The sequence below is a fragment of the Glycine soja genome, chromosome 5 (genome assembly GCF_004193775.1).
Source record: "Glycine soja cultivar W05 chromosome 5, ASM419377v2, whole genome shotgun sequence".
In the NCBI taxonomy this organism is placed as follows: domain Eukaryota; kingdom Viridiplantae; phylum Streptophyta; class Magnoliopsida; order Fabales; family Fabaceae; genus Glycine; species Glycine soja.
Genome location: NC_041006.1, coordinates 39636436 through 39655116, shown reverse-complemented (window position 1 = coordinate 39655116; position 18681 = coordinate 39636436). Strand labels below are relative to the sequence as shown.

General features: G+C 32.8%; 3 protein-coding genes across 4 annotated transcripts; all 3 read right to left on the bottom strand.

The window, feature by feature from the left end:
* Nucleotides 1-319: 319 nt before the first annotated feature.
* Nucleotides 320-3364, bottom strand: LOC114413227. 2 transcript variants are annotated; one of them, XR_003666880.1, is made up of 4 exons: nt 2812-3364; nt 1046-1184; nt 704-955; nt 320-572 (listed from the first exon to the last, which is right to left on the bottom strand). XR_003666880.1 is itself a non-coding variant. In XM_028377495.1 (3 exons), the coding sequence occupies exons 1-3, from the start codon at nt 3181-3183 to the stop codon at nt 771-773; spliced, it is 696 nt and encodes a 231-aa protein (XP_028233296.1). In that variant the 5' UTR covers nt 3184-3364; the 3' UTR covers nt 585-770. The 2 variants fall into 2 exon arrangements, 1 of the variants encoding a protein (XP_028233296.1); XM_028377495.1 differs by lacking the exon at nt 320-572 and having other exon boundaries at nt 585-955.
* Nucleotides 3365-4426: 1062 nt separating this feature from the next.
* On the bottom strand, nt 4427-8219 carry LOC114413226 (ras-related protein RABC1-like). The gene is made up of 7 exons (XM_028377494.1): nt 8016-8219; nt 7729-7883; nt 7577-7645; nt 7350-7415; nt 6206-6327; nt 5205-5333; nt 4427-4817 (listed from the first exon to the last, which is right to left on the bottom strand). Exons 2-7 carry the CDS (start codon nt 7862-7864, stop codon nt 4710-4712), a joined length of 630 nt encoding a protein of 209 aa, XP_028233295.1. The 5' UTR covers nt 7865-7883; nt 8016-8219; the 3' UTR covers nt 4427-4709.
* A 989-nt stretch (nt 8220-9208) lies between these two features.
* LOC114413225 (mitogen-activated protein kinase kinase kinase 3-like) lies at nt 9209-14791 on the bottom strand. Its single transcript, XM_028377493.1, has 11 exons — nt 14387-14791; nt 13475-13777; nt 13086-13173; nt 12865-12927; nt 12594-12754; nt 12431-12506; nt 11903-11962; nt 11674-11781; nt 11342-11578; nt 9907-10010; nt 9209-9813 (listed from the first exon to the last, which is right to left on the bottom strand). The coding sequence occupies exons 1-11, from the start codon at nt 14722-14724 to the stop codon at nt 9549-9551; spliced, it is 1803 nt and encodes a 600-aa protein (XP_028233294.1). The 5' UTR covers nt 14725-14791; the 3' UTR covers nt 9209-9548.
* Between the last annotated feature and the right edge of the window lie 3890 nt (nt 14792-18681).

Genomic DNA, 18681 nt, shown 5'->3' with positions numbered 1-18681 from the left:
TTATGCAGAGTTAACAATGTTCTATTGGATCTATTTTGATTTAGTATCAAGCCTTTTATATTAAATAAATTTGATATTTTTTTTATAAGCAAATAAATTTGATAAATCAGAATCATTATATCTAACATTTGAAATAATGTCTCTGACTTATCATTAGATGATAATATAAAGAATTTCATGCAGACAATAAACCTAACTATAATTACTAGAACGGGATGATCTGTACCCTTAAGGCAGTTTTCTTAATGTGAGTAGACATTAATTAGGGAAGAAGCCAAGAGGACAAATACCATGGCTTATTCAACATCAAAGAAAGTTATTTAACATAAGAAAAAGGTGGAAGGGTTTATCATCGATGTTCATTTCAATCACGTTTCAAGGTCAGTTAGCAGCGAAAAAGGGGGAAAAAAGGAGATGATACCTTATTAACACTCCCTGAATGGCTTAGAATTCATACAAGCACAAAATTTTCGATTGAAAGCTTATTTCAATATTACATCAATTTAGTGTTAGAGTTGAGCAATCTAGCTTCTGAATTGGAAACATTGTCACAAATTTTGAGAGATACCTTCCTGTGCAAAACATTGAAAGACAAAGAGAGAGAATTTATATCGCTGTTAATTTACATTTCATAACCAAAAGAGTTAAAATTGAAAAACTTAAACAAATAAACAAAGTTAAATATTTGAAGTCATAAACTTACGAAGTCGTCATATAGCTAGCACTGCTTAGTATGGGATAAACAAAACGTATAAATATCCTGTGAGGTCTTAAGATAGTGTGATGAAGTGCTGCAGAGAACTGATCAAACTTGGAGGCCAGTGCTTTGTGTCTCTGACATATGAAAGGTCTGTAAAATGGGGATCAAGAAGAGTTGCAATGGCAAACTGGTTTTCAGCAAGCAAAGTGGCGTGCTTATCTGCATATAAGGCTGCTGCAAGAGCTGCATGTATTTCTGCTTGGGTGAAAAAATGTAGAATTAGATAAAAGTGAAAGTTTTCCTTTTGCAGCATGATCATGGAGTGCAAGAATTCTATGAATATACCTGGATACCCTTTTAGAGATATTGAAACGTCTTCCATCTCTGCAATTGCTTCTTCTCTGTCACCAACTTCATATAGGGCCAATGCTCTTCCTACCCTTGCATATTCTGAGAATGCTAAGTCTTTGTAGCTTTCAATAACCTGAAAAGACAGGTAGGCATATGTACCCCATTACAGCATCAGTCAGATGATTAAACCACGGAATATGAGAATAAACTCATTGACACTTGGAATGTGACATTAGTTGCCATGAAATAGCTCAGCTTTTCCCCCCTTATAAGCTGAAATAGCTAAGGTTGAGTTAACAAATATAAATTAGCTGAAGGAAGCTGCAAGGTTGATGAGTGAAAACCATGGAAGCATAATTTGCTCCTCATCCCAACGAACTGCGATACCAATTCGAGGTAATTTTGCAAATTGGTTCCCTCCAGTTCTCTACAAATCTGTAGACAAGCATGCATTGGGTTCATGTAAAAGTCGGGAGAACCAGAGGCAAAAAAAGGATGGAAACCATTGCTTGCATTTAGTGAACTGTGCATTCATGACGCAGGCATGGAATGAGGACCTCAAGGTCAACCACAAGGTGTTGTTATTGTTAGATGTAATGTAATTGAACATTCACCAGAGGCATTGGGTGTGCGAGCTTGATTTGAATGACAAGCTAGTTGGGTTGGGGTGTTAGGTCTAGGCGTTACACACTCTTGGCTCAGAATGGGGTTGTTAGGCTCTTCAGTTAGAAGGAAGGGGGTGTCTTCACTTTCTTTCTTTTGAACTTCCTACATCTTGTTATATTAGATAGTACTATCTACTATAAAATGACACTGGTACTAGTTACCTCTCCAAGAACTATGTAATTATTAGTAGTGTATCAAAATGTACCCACTATATATACCTCTACTACCAATACCTCAAAAGGTCACACACCGGAAAGTATTGCAGATCTGATAACTTCTGGTGGAAACTGAACTCCTATAATGACTTCAAAATTCTCATAGACCTAGCTAAGAGAAGGAAAGTGGCTGACCTAACAGTTAATGAGAGTAATATGGTGAAGATTTAAGTCCTGCTCTTGCTTTTGGAATTTTAAGGAATAGGGGTCCAATGTTAGTGGACTGGGCGATCATTTCTCACAGGATGTTTGATAATGAGGTCCTGAACTAAAGACCAATCTGGGGTTGTCATTGAGGTTCTTAACTGAGTTTTAGTAGGTGATGGAAGAAGGCACATCAAACCTCACATTAACTTAGCAATATTACATTTGTTTCAAACTAAAGTTCCCAATTCTTGGCATGAATTTTGCATGATAATCAATCTATTATAACTTATAAGTACGTCACAATATTGAGATTGAATGGAGTGTTACCCTGCTTCCAATCCCGTAATAATCCATTACCAAATTTTAGTAAGCAAAAGTTACATGGAAATTAAAGCTTAAGATCCCTACACTACTCTGAAACTCAAAAGTAACAGCCTAAATGGAGTAATCTCCCAGATTAATAATCAATATTATACTAGTTAGTCATTTTAGTCCTTAAAATTTTAGAAACCCTATATTAGCTCCTATCTTTCAAAAATGTCATTTACATTTTTGAGTGTGTAAAATGATAATGCAAAATAAAGTTTTAAAAAAAGACTAAAATAAATTACTTGTTAAATTAGTGGAGAGTTTTCAAAATCTTGAAAACTAAAAGGCCTAACCCATATAATGTTAAGGCTAGTTTGGAAGTTTACTGAAATATAAGATATCTAAATAAGTGCACATCATCACCTTAGAAAAGTAATCAAGAGCACCACTAAAGTCACCCTGAGTCTGCAATTCCCTCCCTTTCTCCAGCAACTCCACTGCCTGAGACACTCTCTCTGAAACCAAAGCACTTGCTTCTCTTTCAGCCGCACTTACTGGGTCATACATTGTGGCAGCAAATGAAGATGGCCCACTTTGAAGTTTATCAATAATGATTGCATTGTTACCATCACCAAAGCTTGGAACAGGAAGGAGAAGGAAACTAGAGAGAGGCAGAGAGAAGAGGAACAAACGCCTATTTGGAAGTTGAGCTCTTCTGCTGTGAGAATTCTGGATTCTGGTTTTGGGCTTCTGCGGAGGAAGATGGCAAATGGGTGCTCTGCACGCACCCGCCATGGTTGTCAATTAGGAACCAAAATCTGAGGTTCTTTTGTGTTTGAAAGGAATCTCAGCAACCATAACTGAACTAACTGCTGAGGATTTCAGTTCAGAGTTCAGCTACCTCACATTCTCATGTGTTTTTTAAGGGATGTGTTAGATTTAGATGAGATATTTTGGACCTCCTTATCAAATATTCACTGGTTAACAAACAATTGCATTTATTTATAATTGAAATACATCTAAAATCCCACTAACCTTGTAAAATACAACATGCAATTCTTTGTTTTTTTTTTATTTCTTCACCAAAAATAGAAACAAATTACATTTAGTATTTTATAAAGTAGTTAAATTAATCAGTATGTCTCTGAACTATTTATATTTTTTATTAGATTCCCAAATTATATATATATATATATATAACTACGTCTTTCATCTTGTGATTTTTTTTAATTAAATTGCTCATTTTCTTTAAAAAATAATCATAAATTATTATTATTATTTTTCCAATTTTAAGTTATTATAAATTAACTGACAAAAACAATTACTGTTATGATCTGTTATTGTTGTTGTTATTATTATCAAACTTAATCAATATATTTTCTTTAGTCAATGATTTAATTAATTAAAACTTTAAAAGAGACTTTTTATTGTCTTTAGTTATTCCAAATAATACTTATTTTATATTCAATAAATGTTAAGTATCATGAAATATTTGTAAATATAATTTAATGATTTAATTTATTTTCACAAATTTTTAAATGCATTTTTTTTAAAATGAACATGTTTTATTCTAAATTTCTATTGATTATTAGTAAAAAAAAATTATTTATAGTTTTTAATATTTATAGATTTATAAAATTTATGCGAGATACTTCTTAATTTTGTTATTTATTATTGTTGTTGTTACTTGGGCAGTTTCTGGTGTAGTACTAAAATGGTCCATTTCCATAAGTATTTCACGGGAGGGCTAAATCCAAGTCAAATAATCTTTAAATTATGGAGAGGTATAATATATCTAATTGAGATTTATTTGTAAGTATTTTAAAAAATATTAATATTTAAATTACCAAATATTCACCAATCCATTTATTATTAAACTTGCAATTAAAATCAAATTTTACTCGTTTTATTTGAGAAAATTATTAGTGAAAAGCATTTGGAGAATAAATTGCTTGAATTAGTTAATTTTTAAATTCGATCCCTTTAGCAGTCAATTTTTTTTATACCATTATATCAAATGGTATCCAACTATCCACGATTTAAAAAAAAATAAAAATGAACGTCTACATACAAAATTAAATGTAACTCGGACAAACAAGAAACCCAAAAGGTAAAAGAAATTAGACAACCAACCATCAACATTATGTTACATCTAAAACTCAAGCCAAAACAGGAACCTGAAAATAAAATATAAAATGGCTTTCTCTGATGCTAAACAACCAGCAAAATATTTTCAGGTTCAGAAAATGGATGAAGCTCCCTTCTCTAGGAGATCCAATTCTTAAAATCCAGGTTGTTGAGTGAAATAGCTTTTCTTCAAATCAGCAACAACTACTTGTGGATGCATCAGACTGGGGTGGCCTCTCCTTAAAAATGTTCTTTTTAACACCCTTTGAGCCCTCGGCTATGAGGCTAGGTGTATCCAAAATCTGCACAGACCCAAGGAAAAAAAAAAAAAGCGATACCATGGTCATCATCAGCTATTGGTTATCACAATTCAAAAAATGCAATCCATTTCAATGTGCCCCCTAAACTAAATTTTCTCTAGTTCTCAACTTCTGTCTATTATATCTTAAATATCGTCAACCATTTAACTTGTGAAAAAGCTCCTTTCATGTGACTGCAGAGGCTAATTTTCTAAATCAAACATTTTCATGTTTCAAACCACACACACACAAAGAGTATGGAAAAAAAAAATTACCATAGCCTTTTAAATATCACTATGATAGTAACCTTATTACATGCATAATGAATTGTATGCAGCACACCAATTACTGCCCAAGTGTTAGGAAATGGGTATGTGTTGCTTAACATACCTTCAAAACAAGCTCTTCGAAGCATTGCTGAACGTTAACTCGAGTTTTAGCACTGCATTCAATAAATAGGCAACCATATTCCCTGGCAAAGTCTATTCCCTCTTTCTTTGTCACAACTCTATCACCCTCCTGAAAAACAAATATCATCATTATGCATGTCGAAGCCCCAATGGAATGCAAGAAAAAATAATTCAGTAACATGCTACGATATGATGCAGAAGATAGAACAAGAAACAAATGGGACATGTAGCTGACTAGACACTTGGTATTGTTGAAGCTAGAATTGTATAGCTGAGCCACCAAAATGGAGTCCATGAAATTTCGGATCTGTATTTCTGTAAATACCATCTAAAAGCCGGCAATCAAACCTGCCTCCTTATCTTCTTTATGTTAGATTTCAATATTCTTTCCTCTAATGATATCCAATAGTCTTTTTTTTAATCATTAATTCAAGGAAGATAACCAAACATGCTAGAAGAACCAGAAGCAAAAACAGACAAATGAAACAAAAGACAAGTGCCTTAGATCAAAAGAGCTCTCAAATCCCTTTGTAAATCTGCAATAGAAACTTCTCTACAAAGACATGCTGACACCCTAATGGAAGACAAGAAAAAAAAAACTATGTTCAATAACAGATAGAAGGGAGGAATATTTTGATTAAAACTCAGTATTAACAACCCATCATAAAACACCATGACTCCAATAAACAGAACACAACAGCAAAGGATGTCACCCCAACCCTTGCAGCAAACCTCTAAAATGAAAAAAGAACAAAATTTGGTTCAAAGATATTTTATAGATGAAACATAAATTGGTTAAAAGATATTTTGTAGTATTTTCTGTGTAAAAATTTCCTAAATATTTGAATTGATTAGGAATCCAAGGTCTCAAGAAGGAAGAAACTTATGCTGGAATCATATCGATTTTGAACAACTCAAGCACGGTCATCCTACACTATATAATGGGGAGCATATGATTGTAAACTTCTTAAACAAAGATACCTTGTCTACTTTGTTTCCAACAAGCATCTTGATGCAATCTTGATTAGTTGAATAAAGGTCTATTTCCTTTGCCCATATTTCAGAAAGATTTGTAAATGTATCTCGCCGGGTTACATCATAAACTGCATCAGTTAGAGGAACAAAATTAGCAGTTAATCCAAAGTCAAATTTCACCACTACATTAACTTGGAAGGGCCACCTCCTGGTTTCCAAGGACCATTAAACACAGTGCATCTAATACAGATATTGCAGCCATTTTGTGGTGAATCCAACCAATAAGAGAAAGAAAATTCCAGTTTGGATTACTACAGATCAACTTGATGCAGAGCAATTCACTAACAAACCAACTGAATCCAGGATTACTCACTAATATTCATACCAGCTCTCAAAGCAAAATTTTCCCAAGCAACATCAAAGATATTCAACTCTCACAATAAATCAATAAAAATTGAATTTGATTAGAGTAGATATAGATACAGTATGCTAGGAATCAGAATCATCAGGTCACCACATGTTTCACAGAAGAGGTCAGCGAATTAGTCTAAAAGAACTAAGATAAGAATTAAAGTGCAAGTAACCACATGCTTTGATTAAGCAAGGCACTGAAAAAGCTTTAATGATGGATGGAATAAGCATACAATTCCATAACCTAGCATGGGAAAGTTTTTCTGTTAACTCCTGTCAGCAAGGAACCAACTAGCTCAATGCAAATAGCGGAACAAACTAGATTACCCCCGAGTAAGGTAATATGTTTAGTTTTAAAAGAAAGCCAAATGGCTTACATCTGTCCTTAAAAGAAATGCTAAAATCCAAATTTAAGTAAATGAGTATTGATTTCAAGTTTTATTTCAAAGCAAGTAAAAATGCCAAAGAAGGCCATTATGGTGATGCATAAACATATGTTATTTCATAGTGTAGACACTAAAAATCATACTTCTTACTGTTCTTTAACTGAAACAAGGGGGAAAGATTTCAATTTACAGGAATTCATCATAAGCAGTGCCTGCTTAATAAAAATCCGTGAACACTAAATTGTATTATTATATCATTCTAGTCCAGGTTGTCATTCAAGGCATTTCACCTAATCCAATAAATGTACAATTGGGGAAGATGGCAAGTCAAAAAATGGAGAACAGAAACTCGCCCATGATGATTCCTTGTGCCCCTCGGTAATAAGAATTCGTCAGTGTTCTGAACCTCTCCTGGCCAGCTGCATTATCGAAAAAAATAAGCACAATCAATCACATCTAGTATTGGCTGCCACCGCCATAACAATGTAAAAATCCTCCATGACTGCCAGTCATATCTACCATTCAGCAGTATCCATAATAGGCAAAGATATCAAGCAAGGAATAACAACAAAGTGAATACCAGTATCCCAAATTGCAAGCTTCAGCTTTTTACCCCCCATCGTCACATATTTGACCTTAAAATCAACACCTGCAGGAGGCATGATCAAATCAAATAAGAGACAAAGGTGCATAAATATCTATCTTAATATACAAATCAAAGGAGAAAAGGACCAATAGTGGGGGAGAGATCTTCAAAAGCATCGGAGGTGAAACTGAGAAGAAGACTACTCTTGCCAACCCCAGAGTCTCCAATCATCAACAACTTAAACAAATAATCGAATTCTTGATGCCCCGAACTCGAATCCATCGTAATCGTACGTACTCACCTGAATCAATCACACACGTAAAAAAAACCACAAAATAATAGTAATAATAAGAATATAAATTGGTTTCATTTCATTAAGAAAAAAAAATATTATTAAAATTAAATATAGAGAGATTTGTCATTTGTGTATTACCTAATGAATGAAATCCAAAGGGAAATTGAAGACGAAAGGATAGCAGAAGTGCTGTAACTAAGAACGTGGTAATGTTAACGCGTGCGTGAGCGATGCAGTTTCTTTTTCCGAGTATCTCTTTCTGATTCAGAAAACCACTATTGTGCATTTGCTTCACCAACAAGCATCACTGAAATTAAAATCACACTATTTTCTAAAAACCCAAAAAACAGAAATAAGAAGCAGACATTATCTCTACTACTTTAAACCCCTTCCTTACACCGAATTATTTAAAAGTTATATACTTTTGATATTTATATTTTTTTAACTTACCAAAAAAATTTAGTGTTTTTGTAAAATACATATACATAGATAAATTATCAATTTTTAAATATTCAGCAGTATATTAAATATAATTATAATAAAATTAAGCAAGATGATTATATATACTTCTAATTAAACCTAACTTCTCTTCAAAATACCTATATTTTTAATTATATTATCAATTACTATCTTTTTAATAATTTTTTATTCATTGATTCTTTCACTAATATCATTAGTACACTCATTAGCAAGATCCAAAATAATGTTTTTTTTCCTCCTAAAATATTCTTAATGGTAAAGGTTTTATTGAAACCCTCTTTCCTTTCACATACTTTGGTAATTGGATACATCATACTTAGCATTGAACTGATGGCAGAAGTAACACTAGATAAGCTTAACTATAATAAAATTAAAAAAAATCTAATTATAACATGATCGAAAAAAAAGTTCTATCTCTGACACTTAGTCAACAACTACCGTGATGCAAAAGAGAAAAAAAAAATCCGAGGGATATGACCTTAAGAGGCATGATCAACTTTTCTATTTCCGAGAGATTTTTCATATTAAACCAAATATAATGACATTAGAGAACATTAGTTACATGAAACAAAATCAAGCTCAAAAAGGTTAGTGGAAGTTTTTTTTTTCTCTCAATGTGAGCCAACCCAAGCAACTTCTACCTCAAGTTTCATATGAAAGTGAACCAAACACTTATGACTCCATTATGCAATTTAGCCAATTGTTCACGCTCCTGTACAGTATCTTTCTTTTGGTATACAAAAAATGGTAACGAAATCTTGTACAAACTATTCTAACCCCTCGCTACTAGGCCGGCTCTGATAGATTTCCCTTCCCTATCTAATCTCAAATAGAATTTCTGATTCAAAATGGAAAGAGTGGCTATAAAAATTACTTTTTATTTTTATTTTTTATCCTGCCATGAACTATCATTATACAACATAATTGTTACTACAAACACAGTGAGCACATTGCATTTACAATAATCAAGAAATTGTTACAAGCAGCATGGTCTCCCCAATGCAATGCACCGAGAGCATAGGGCCAGAATCATTTCTTCCGTCATCTGGTTCTCAAGTATAAAGAATGGACCCGCAGAATATTTAGGATAGTTTGTGTTTCAGAGTCCAGATTGAAGTTCAACCACAGACCACGAGGTATGCTGGGGAGACGTGGTAATATTTTAGTTCTATAGCTATTTACAATCTCAACTCAAATGAGTCTCATTCTTGGAGATCCACCAGGTGGTGTATTGGCTCTGTATCGAGATGTTTCATGCCAAGGATCAAGAGCAAACGTGGCATTTGATGTCATTGGATATGATGATATGTCATTCAAAGTGTAACTACTTTGTCCCATTATTGTGTAAGCTGGATGAGGAGGAGAGAAAAAACAGCTCTGATGCGTTGGCCCATACCGTCGCAATGGACTTGAAGAGGGAGATACTGGTAAAGATGTGATCATTCTTGTGTTATCTCTGAACAAGAGAATTACAAAAGGATGTGAGTCCAAATAAGTAATAACATAGATGCAATTCGTTCATGAGACTAACAACAGGAGGATATTTTACCTAGGACTCCTTAATGCTCGTGGTGCTGCAAGAGCTGGCTTTGATGCAAAATCTCCATCAAGAGAAGTTATACTTGTTCGGTTGGAATGGGACTCTAACACAGGCTGCAAACAGATAAAAATGATGAAAAAGTTAACTCCAGCTCAACATTAGCAATAGAAACAACTAATTAGAAAGTTCAACTTTGAAACCACATCATTCAGTGCGAGAAATATGTGCATTAAATGTGTCATCGTTATTTTGTTTTTGTTAGAAACAGGTCTGAGATCTGTTGTTATAGGAAGGCAGGTAGGCTAACATACAAGAAAAAGTGTCCTGGTTGGGATTCGATCCCAGGATCAAGTAGTTCCAAAGGGACTTGGTGTATGTCTAGTATCATGCTTTAAATTTTACAAAAATTGAACAAATTGACACAACAAAGTCAGAAAACACCAAAATGAAACTTAAAAATCATAACTAGTTTATACAGAAAAATCCTTACTCCACATAATTCTGACAACATTAAGCCCTCTATAATATATGCTCCACTACAATGGTATATTCATATTTTTCCCTTTTTACTCAAAACTAGGTTGTGGCTTCCTTCTTTGTTTATTGTCCAACTTTAACTTTTTCTGGCATTTCTGCTATGTGAATTTTAAGTGATACATGTGATATACATTGCAAGTTGCAACAAGCCAACAACAACCAAAAGCAGCTAGAGCATCGAATTCCAAAGGAAATGCATGTAATCTTGTAAGTTATTATAAAGAAACATAACAATGAAGTGGACCACTAGTAGCTCGTAAATCATTTTATATTCACATTTCATAGCCTGGAGGCCATGCCACATCTTGTGTCACAAATCCAGTGCTAACAATTTATATGTTCATTTTCTTTTGCCTTGCAAAAAAAAAATGATGTGGAGCGTGGACGACTAATTATGTGAAGGTTCATAACCGACAACCAATTCATACATGTGACAAACATTCACTGTTTTTTTTATTTTCTTCACAGTAACACAGTATTTGTGTGTAACATCTATCTAATCTATAGTTACAACCAAACAAATCACACCAAATTTCCACTAATGGTTCTTGTATACCACCTCACTTTGCAGTTTAATAATAATATATACGAGATGGACTACATAATGCATCTACATAAATAACTGAAAAAACAATTGCATGATTTGGCATTGTTTTTTCTATTCTTCTGCCGTCAATGATATACTGACATTGAATCATAGTGATTTGGCATATAGATCATAACAAAGTCTATTGATATCCAGTGTGTACATCATCTTTGTATGTTATCAAGTACTTTATAACATCTTGAGTCATTCAAACTTCAGGACAATTGCAGCATGTTAGGAACTATCATGTAAGAAGTAACATGACTTTTCAAAAATAAATAAATAAATAAATATATATATATATATATATATAATATATACCGGTGTCCGGCTTCCATCAAACATGCAAGGAAAAGCATCTCTGGTTATGCTGACATTTGCAGCTTTTGTTGCCGATTGATCTCGAATGAAGGGGTGGTCTAGTAACTTATGGGCTGTCGGGCGAGCTAATGGGTCTCTTTGTAAGCATAGCTTGATGAAATTTTTTGCATCGTTCGAAAGATGCTCGGGGATTTCAGGCATATCTTTGCTGTTCCCAATTTTAAATATGGCAGCTACCTGTTCAATCCAACATAAAAACAATTTTAGTCATTCATATTCACCAAACAGGGTTATGCAAGTAAAAGCTAGTTCTGAAGTATCCAATATCTCACCCCTTCATACTGATTCCATGGAGGTTTTGATGTTGCCATTTCAATAATTGTGCATCCCAAGCTCCATATATCAACTGGAAGACTATAGCCATTTGTATTCATTACAACCTAAAAAAGAGAATATCATTATCCAGTAATTATGGTGAGAAAGAAGTGGAAGAGGAAAGAAAAATATGCTCACTTTTAAAAGAAATTTCAATATTGCAGAAGAAAAGAAAAAAAAATTTACCTCAGGTGCCATCCAGTATGGACTTCCTTTGAATGAAAGCATTGAGGCAGAAGAATTTATCTGGTTCAGAAGCATAAAATGTCAGAGACAATGCATCAGAAACCAATCAAAATACAAAATCATTTTTTTTAGCTCTCTAGGTCGCATTTTCTTTGTAGCAGTAAAATCTAATCAAATTTAAAACACTGAAGAGAGACAGAGATTGTGATTGAATGAGAGGAATGCATCCTGCATGCATGAGAGTCGTACGTGTGATGTGCCGGCTCTCCAGCTCTATGTGACAGACTGGGAATGCACAAAGTATGACAGAGCATCCGCATCCGAGAGGAGGAGATGTCTCTCTGTTACTAGGAATCAGTAGGATTGCTACTTTTAACAATGAGCAAAAGAAATACTTTTAAGTAACAACTATCACCTAATTTTACATCACGTGTGATGTTAACTATTTTTCTAATGAAATAATATATATAGTTTACTTCTGAAGTGAGCTAGGAGCAATTTGTTGTTTACAGGATAAGATGAACATACATGTTTAGCCATTCCAAAGTCTGCCAGTTTGATTTCACCATTAGGATCAACTAGTATGTTCGCCCCTTTAATATCCCTGCCAAAAGAAAACCACGATGACAATATGAAAGAATAAATAAGACTAAATGCCACGTTAAAGATTGCGTAGGAATAATCAAAATACCTGTGTACTGTATTTCTTCCATGCAGATAGGCAAGTCCAGAGACAATCTGTCTGGTATAATTTTGAATAACAGGCTCCTTAAATGAACCATACTCCTGAAGTAATTTATGGATAGAACCACCAGAGACATATTCCAAATATACAGAAAGTGATTCTTCTACCTGAAAACATGGATATATATTAGTTATATACATGATGATGGAAATTCTTCAATTTCTCTTTTGAGTGTGCACAGTTAAAATATGGTTAAAATGGTATTATTCTAGCATACCAGTTCACTCCCATGGTATTGAACAATATTAGGGTGTGAAAGCTGATTTAGCAAATTTATCTCCTGTAATCAAATAGAGAATATGTTATAACATTATGGACTATAAAATCATAATTGGACATATTAAAGCAAACTCCAATGCAACAGCACAAAGAAGAGCTGCAAAAGTACTATGTGTTGGAGCATCATGTATAAATCTTCTTAGGAAATGTCAGAATGACCTGGTTAAGTTGTTTGAGGCACTCTTTTGATGTTTGATCATCAGAGACAACCTTGACCTCTTTTATTGCACACATTTGTCCATTTTCACTGTCAAACATAGGAAGCGGAAAAGAAATGGTTTCAGTAATCTGTCCAGAATATAGACATTGAGGCGAATACACAATCTGAAAGAATAATGATGAAATAACTATGTAAATATTGTTGCTCTTTAATGTCAGATTTGTTATTTCCAATGACAATTACTACTGCAATATTTAGTTCTTAGGATTTGGCTCCTCTAAAGTGAGAAATGCACTTTGCAGGATACAGTGCAGAACTATAACTGTTGATTTGAAAGTCAAAGGAATAGATTTTAACAGCACTTCATAGTTTGTTAGATAATAGTTACCTATTGAATCCCAGATATACATGCCCAAATGTTCCCCGTCCTAGAAGCTTTCCTTTTCTCCACTTGGACACATTGCTAGTAGCATTTTCCAAATGTCCATTTGCTCGTGCGTTGGAAAGCACAGAAGAAGGACTAGTTGGAGAGCCAGGTGGAAGAGGTAATGGATGACACTGACTCCCCGTAGGAGAGTCAAGGCTCAAATTATTCAACCTTTGATGAAGCGGTGAGGTAGGACTGGTAGGTCCTCTTGACCCAGGACCCGGACTTTTTGACCTTACATTGACCCTAACCTCATCATGTCCTCTGCATGTTAAACAAATAACATGGATTAGTTCAGCACCAGATTGGAAAAGCACCCTAAGCACTCCATATTCTTTCTGTTCCTTACACGATCAGCACAAAGAATTACAAATTATAATCTCAACCATGTATCACAGTCACATACCCTAGAATACAATTCCTAAAAAACAAGGTTTCAAAAATGGTCCACAACCATGATTTCATTCGCGAGGTCAAGGAATTTGGCCTCTTCGTGACGACATCAGCCGCATTTGTCTGTAATTTCCTGCAGGATTCCTTGATATTGCAGGAAATTTGTGGATAAATGCGACACACCAAAAACCTTATAGTTGCAACGATCTACCACAATTTTTAAAGCCCTCATAAAAAAACAAAGAAATCTAAAGCAGAAATTAGGCAGAGGAGGAGCTAGGTAGTAACTTGCTATCTATTAACAATTTTTATAATCAAACTAGGAATAAAGTGTAGCTTTTCAGTCACAGACAAGAAAGAACAGAAACAATCCAATGCACAAAGCCGGTGATAGAAAAAAGGGAAAAGAAGGAAAAAGGCAGTGGAGAGAGAAAGGAAAAGGAATGAGTGCAGTTTATGCAGAGAATGATTGGGTAGAACCTGTTGGGGTTGGGGTTGGTGTTGGGAGACGAAATTGGATGATCGTCGAAGGAGGTGGAGGAGCTGACGCTGGAACCCCCCGACACCGAAACAGATCCAAGAGGATCGGCGTGACTATGCGCCGGACGAGGCAAGGGAACACCCTCCACCTTCTCGTCGAAGCTCTTGGGCTTCTTCTTCTTCTTCATCGGCGTCGGCGTCGTGGTCTTACTCTTGCTCTTAGACGATGTAACAGAAACCGGAGATTTCATAAAATTCAAGTGAAAACCGGCACGTGGCTCATCCTCCTCATCCTCCTCCTTGCTCTTGCTCCACTTTCTATTCCACCAAGCCGGCATTCTAATGATGTGAAGAATGGGAGAAAGGGGACACACCCGTTAGACACACAAGACTAATTATTAAGTCAGTGGATCTGTCAAAACACCGTGTTTTTATTTTAAGTATAACCCGTGTTCCTCTTCTCTCTTCTCTCTTCTATGGACCCACCCTTCTTCTTCACTTGTTATCTCTACAGCCTACAGGGACCACTTCACTTCAATTACAATTTCCTATATTTACTTTCTTACGTCATAATATTTTCATTTTTATTTACTACTAGTACATCTTACTCTCTATGCTATTATTTTTACATAAATGTTAATTAAAAAACTAAAAAAATATATATTTTGTTAAAATATGTAAAATTATAAAATTGTGTTACTTATTTTCCTATGTTCTTTTATTATCTCTATCATAGGATTTTTTTTTTTATAATTCCTTGAGTAATGTTCTAAGATTTATTTTTATCTTTTTGAACGTGAATAAATAACATTTTTCCAAGAGTAGTACAAGTGCATATCCAGAAAGATGAAAATCGACATTGGTGATTGTGCGCTGGCCTTACCGTTTCCACGTGCCGGACCTGGAATGGCTTTACAGCAAACATTCATTTTTCTATTTTTATTAATGAAAACTGATAGAACCAGAAAATATCAGATACAGTTTTGTTTAGTTGTCAGTAAAAACTCGAATTGCAATAAGGTAGTTTTATTTAGTTCTAGTTATTCAATTAGTTGTTCAGTACCAAAAAAAAAAAAAAAAAAATTGGAATCTCAACTCATATGCATGAGAAAGGTAGGAAGTACAATTTATTTATTTTTTAAATCTTTGAATGGAATCTTGTACTTCCTATTTTAAATAACAATGGTAAATTGTGTGCTAAATTAATTTGTAGGATCCATTACTAGTTTTCAATTAGAAAAAGTAGTGTAGTGTAGTGGTACCAAATTGAAAAAATTTTTATTTCATTATTGTTTATAGATTTTACTAGGCTCCTACAAGTATGTAGATCCTAGAGGTAGAAGCAAGGGAAAGGAAGAGCAAGTTGGAGGCGAAAGCGTGTTTATTTTGTTAGTATTTTTCATTGTATGTTTTATTATGAAGGATGAAGTTTCTCTTTTTTGATTCCAATCATGGGTTGTGACTTGTGAGCCGACGTAGAGTACGTCATATTACCCCGTCACCCACCTCCATGTGACGTATGTCTCTCCAGTGTACCAAATACTCTACTCTCTCCCACTTTTAACCTTGATTTTTTCCTATTGTTACAAATCTTGTCTTGACTCCGTTTCATGTAACAGTAATTAATCATCATAAAAAAAATTCACGGCCAACCAATAAAATATCTGACTTTTAATTTTCATTGAATGACGAAAATGAAGTTCCACCATTTTTTATATTTAAATGTTTTATACCATAAAAATACTTTATTGTATACCGACTTTTATTAATTAAAATTAAGATAATATGTAATTTTTTGTTTTGAGGAATCATACAACAGAATTTATGACAATCACAATATATATATATATATATATATATATATATATATATATATATATGTGTGTGTGTGTGTGTGTGTGTGTGTCACGAGTGAGTACGGCTATTCTGAATTATAATACAATTATACATGCCCCTTAATCCGAAAAATCAAACGGTGAAGTCCTTTTTGGATAAGATTTTTATTCGAGAGATTAAAATGGGATCCTCCTCTAAGATACAAACAATAAAGTGGTACCATTTTGTGTCATCCCATGCGAAATTTTTTAAAACTGGAAAAAGAAACAACACTTCATGATGTTGCCCGTGGTGCTCCCTGGGACATATGGATAGCGTGATCAAATTCTCGAAGAATCATTAAGTTTAATGTGCTTATACGATAAAAGTATAGTATACATTAAGAAAATGGTTGAGGAAATATTAAATGATTTTCAAATTATTTATATATTTGATCTACTTATTGGTTTTATTAAATTAATAGCTAAATTAATGAAATGTAATGTGTGTAAAAAATTATTAAGTGGAGTAAATTAAACAAATTTCATTTCTGCATACGCTACTAAGTTGGAAATCATTCTAGATTTTTTTTGAAGTAATTATTACAAAAGTTAAATTTAAACTGTGATAGTAATCCATTGAATAATGGTAAAAACAAATCACACTATCAATTCATTCCAATAAAATTATATATATATATATATATATATATATATATATATATATATATATATATATATATATATATATCAATAAAAGATCAAGTTACATTGGTATAAATTTGATAATTATTAAATTATTTTTATAACTTGATATGAAATATAATTTTATTAATCAAACCGTTAAATTATGTTTACATATTATTAATATCGTTTGTTTTAAATTTTGTCAAACTTTAATAACAATAAGAATATAATCAAATAATCCATATTTAGTATATTTTTAAATATTTATATTATATCAATTTAAATCTTATCAACAAGCTAACAAATGATTTTAAATTAATATGAAAATTTACATATGTAAAAGGAACTTTTAGTTCAGTGGTGAATTTTAAAAAAAAATATTATTCAACGAAAAGTTATAAAATAATTTGTCAAAGTTTGTCTCATATATTTTACATAATTATTGAAATTTTTAGGTGACACTTTTTATTTTCATTTTCAAATTTTCAACATTTAAAAAACATGTATAAAAAAAAGTACTATAAGATTTCACCATATTTTTACTTATTCATATAATACTGAAAATATTGATTTGTTATTTTCAGCAAAATATTTTTATATGAAATATTTTTTAAATTTTAAGCAAACATAATTTTACTCTTATTTTTTATTTTCTTTGAAAATGAAAAAAAAAATACTCAAACCAAATGTTACCTAGTTTTTTAGTATATATTGTTGGTATAATCCAGGTTTTTAATATTCACCCAAAAAAAATTCAGGCTTTTAATGTGCCAATTAATAACCATTTTAATATTGTTTTTGGTATACAATTGTCACATTAAAGTTTGATAAACCTATGACTTCCTGTATTTTATCTCAAAATACAATATATTAGCAATAAAAATGTATTTTTATTAATGTATTTTTTGCAATAAAAATACAATAAATTAATTGATGAATCGATTAAATATGTAGATTTCTGATATTTCAATATGCAAGTTTATTATGGTCCCTAAATAAATGCTTCATATATTAGCGTTTAAAAAACGTAGCTTAAACTTAGAGCATAAAATTCGTGCGTAATGGTAAAAATAGTCTCTGTTTTCTTCCTTCCCGCAAATCAACCGAAGTTTTTAACTAGTCATGTGCAAGTGCCTGGAAAGTTTTTAAACACGTGATGAAACCATTTGTAAGATAACTAGAATATCAAGAAAATTTGAGTTTGAGATTAAAGAGTTTTTTTTAAGGAATTTACATTTCATGTTGAATCCACAATAAATTAATATATATATATATATATATATATATATATATATATATATATAAAACAACGGGTAAAGAATACTTGATAATTAAAACCAATAATTTATGTATCAACTGTCACGTATTAGCAGGTGGCGTAGGTGAAGAAAAAATAAATGATAATGTGGAGTGGATATTAACCGACTCGCATATTAACACGATTGACATTTATTGCTTGGAATTTTAAAATTTGTCAACTTTGGTGTTGAGTTTCGCCCACAGTATTTCACTTTGATTTGATTCTGAACGCAAGAAAACAAAGGACAAGTGTAGGTCTTGATGAACCCTAACCCACTTGGATCTCTACTGTAATGTGTCTTGGCAAAAGTCCAGGGCACTCAAAGTCAACCCATATCCATTTCAAATATGAATTCTTTGATGCACTTAAATTAATGCCCTTTTACACAACATTTTCAACTCCTGCCAAACTATCTAAGTAGTTATACGTAAATTTTATAATTTGTAGAAATAAATTTGTAGATGTTTCTCATATGTAAATTAATGCCCTTTTAC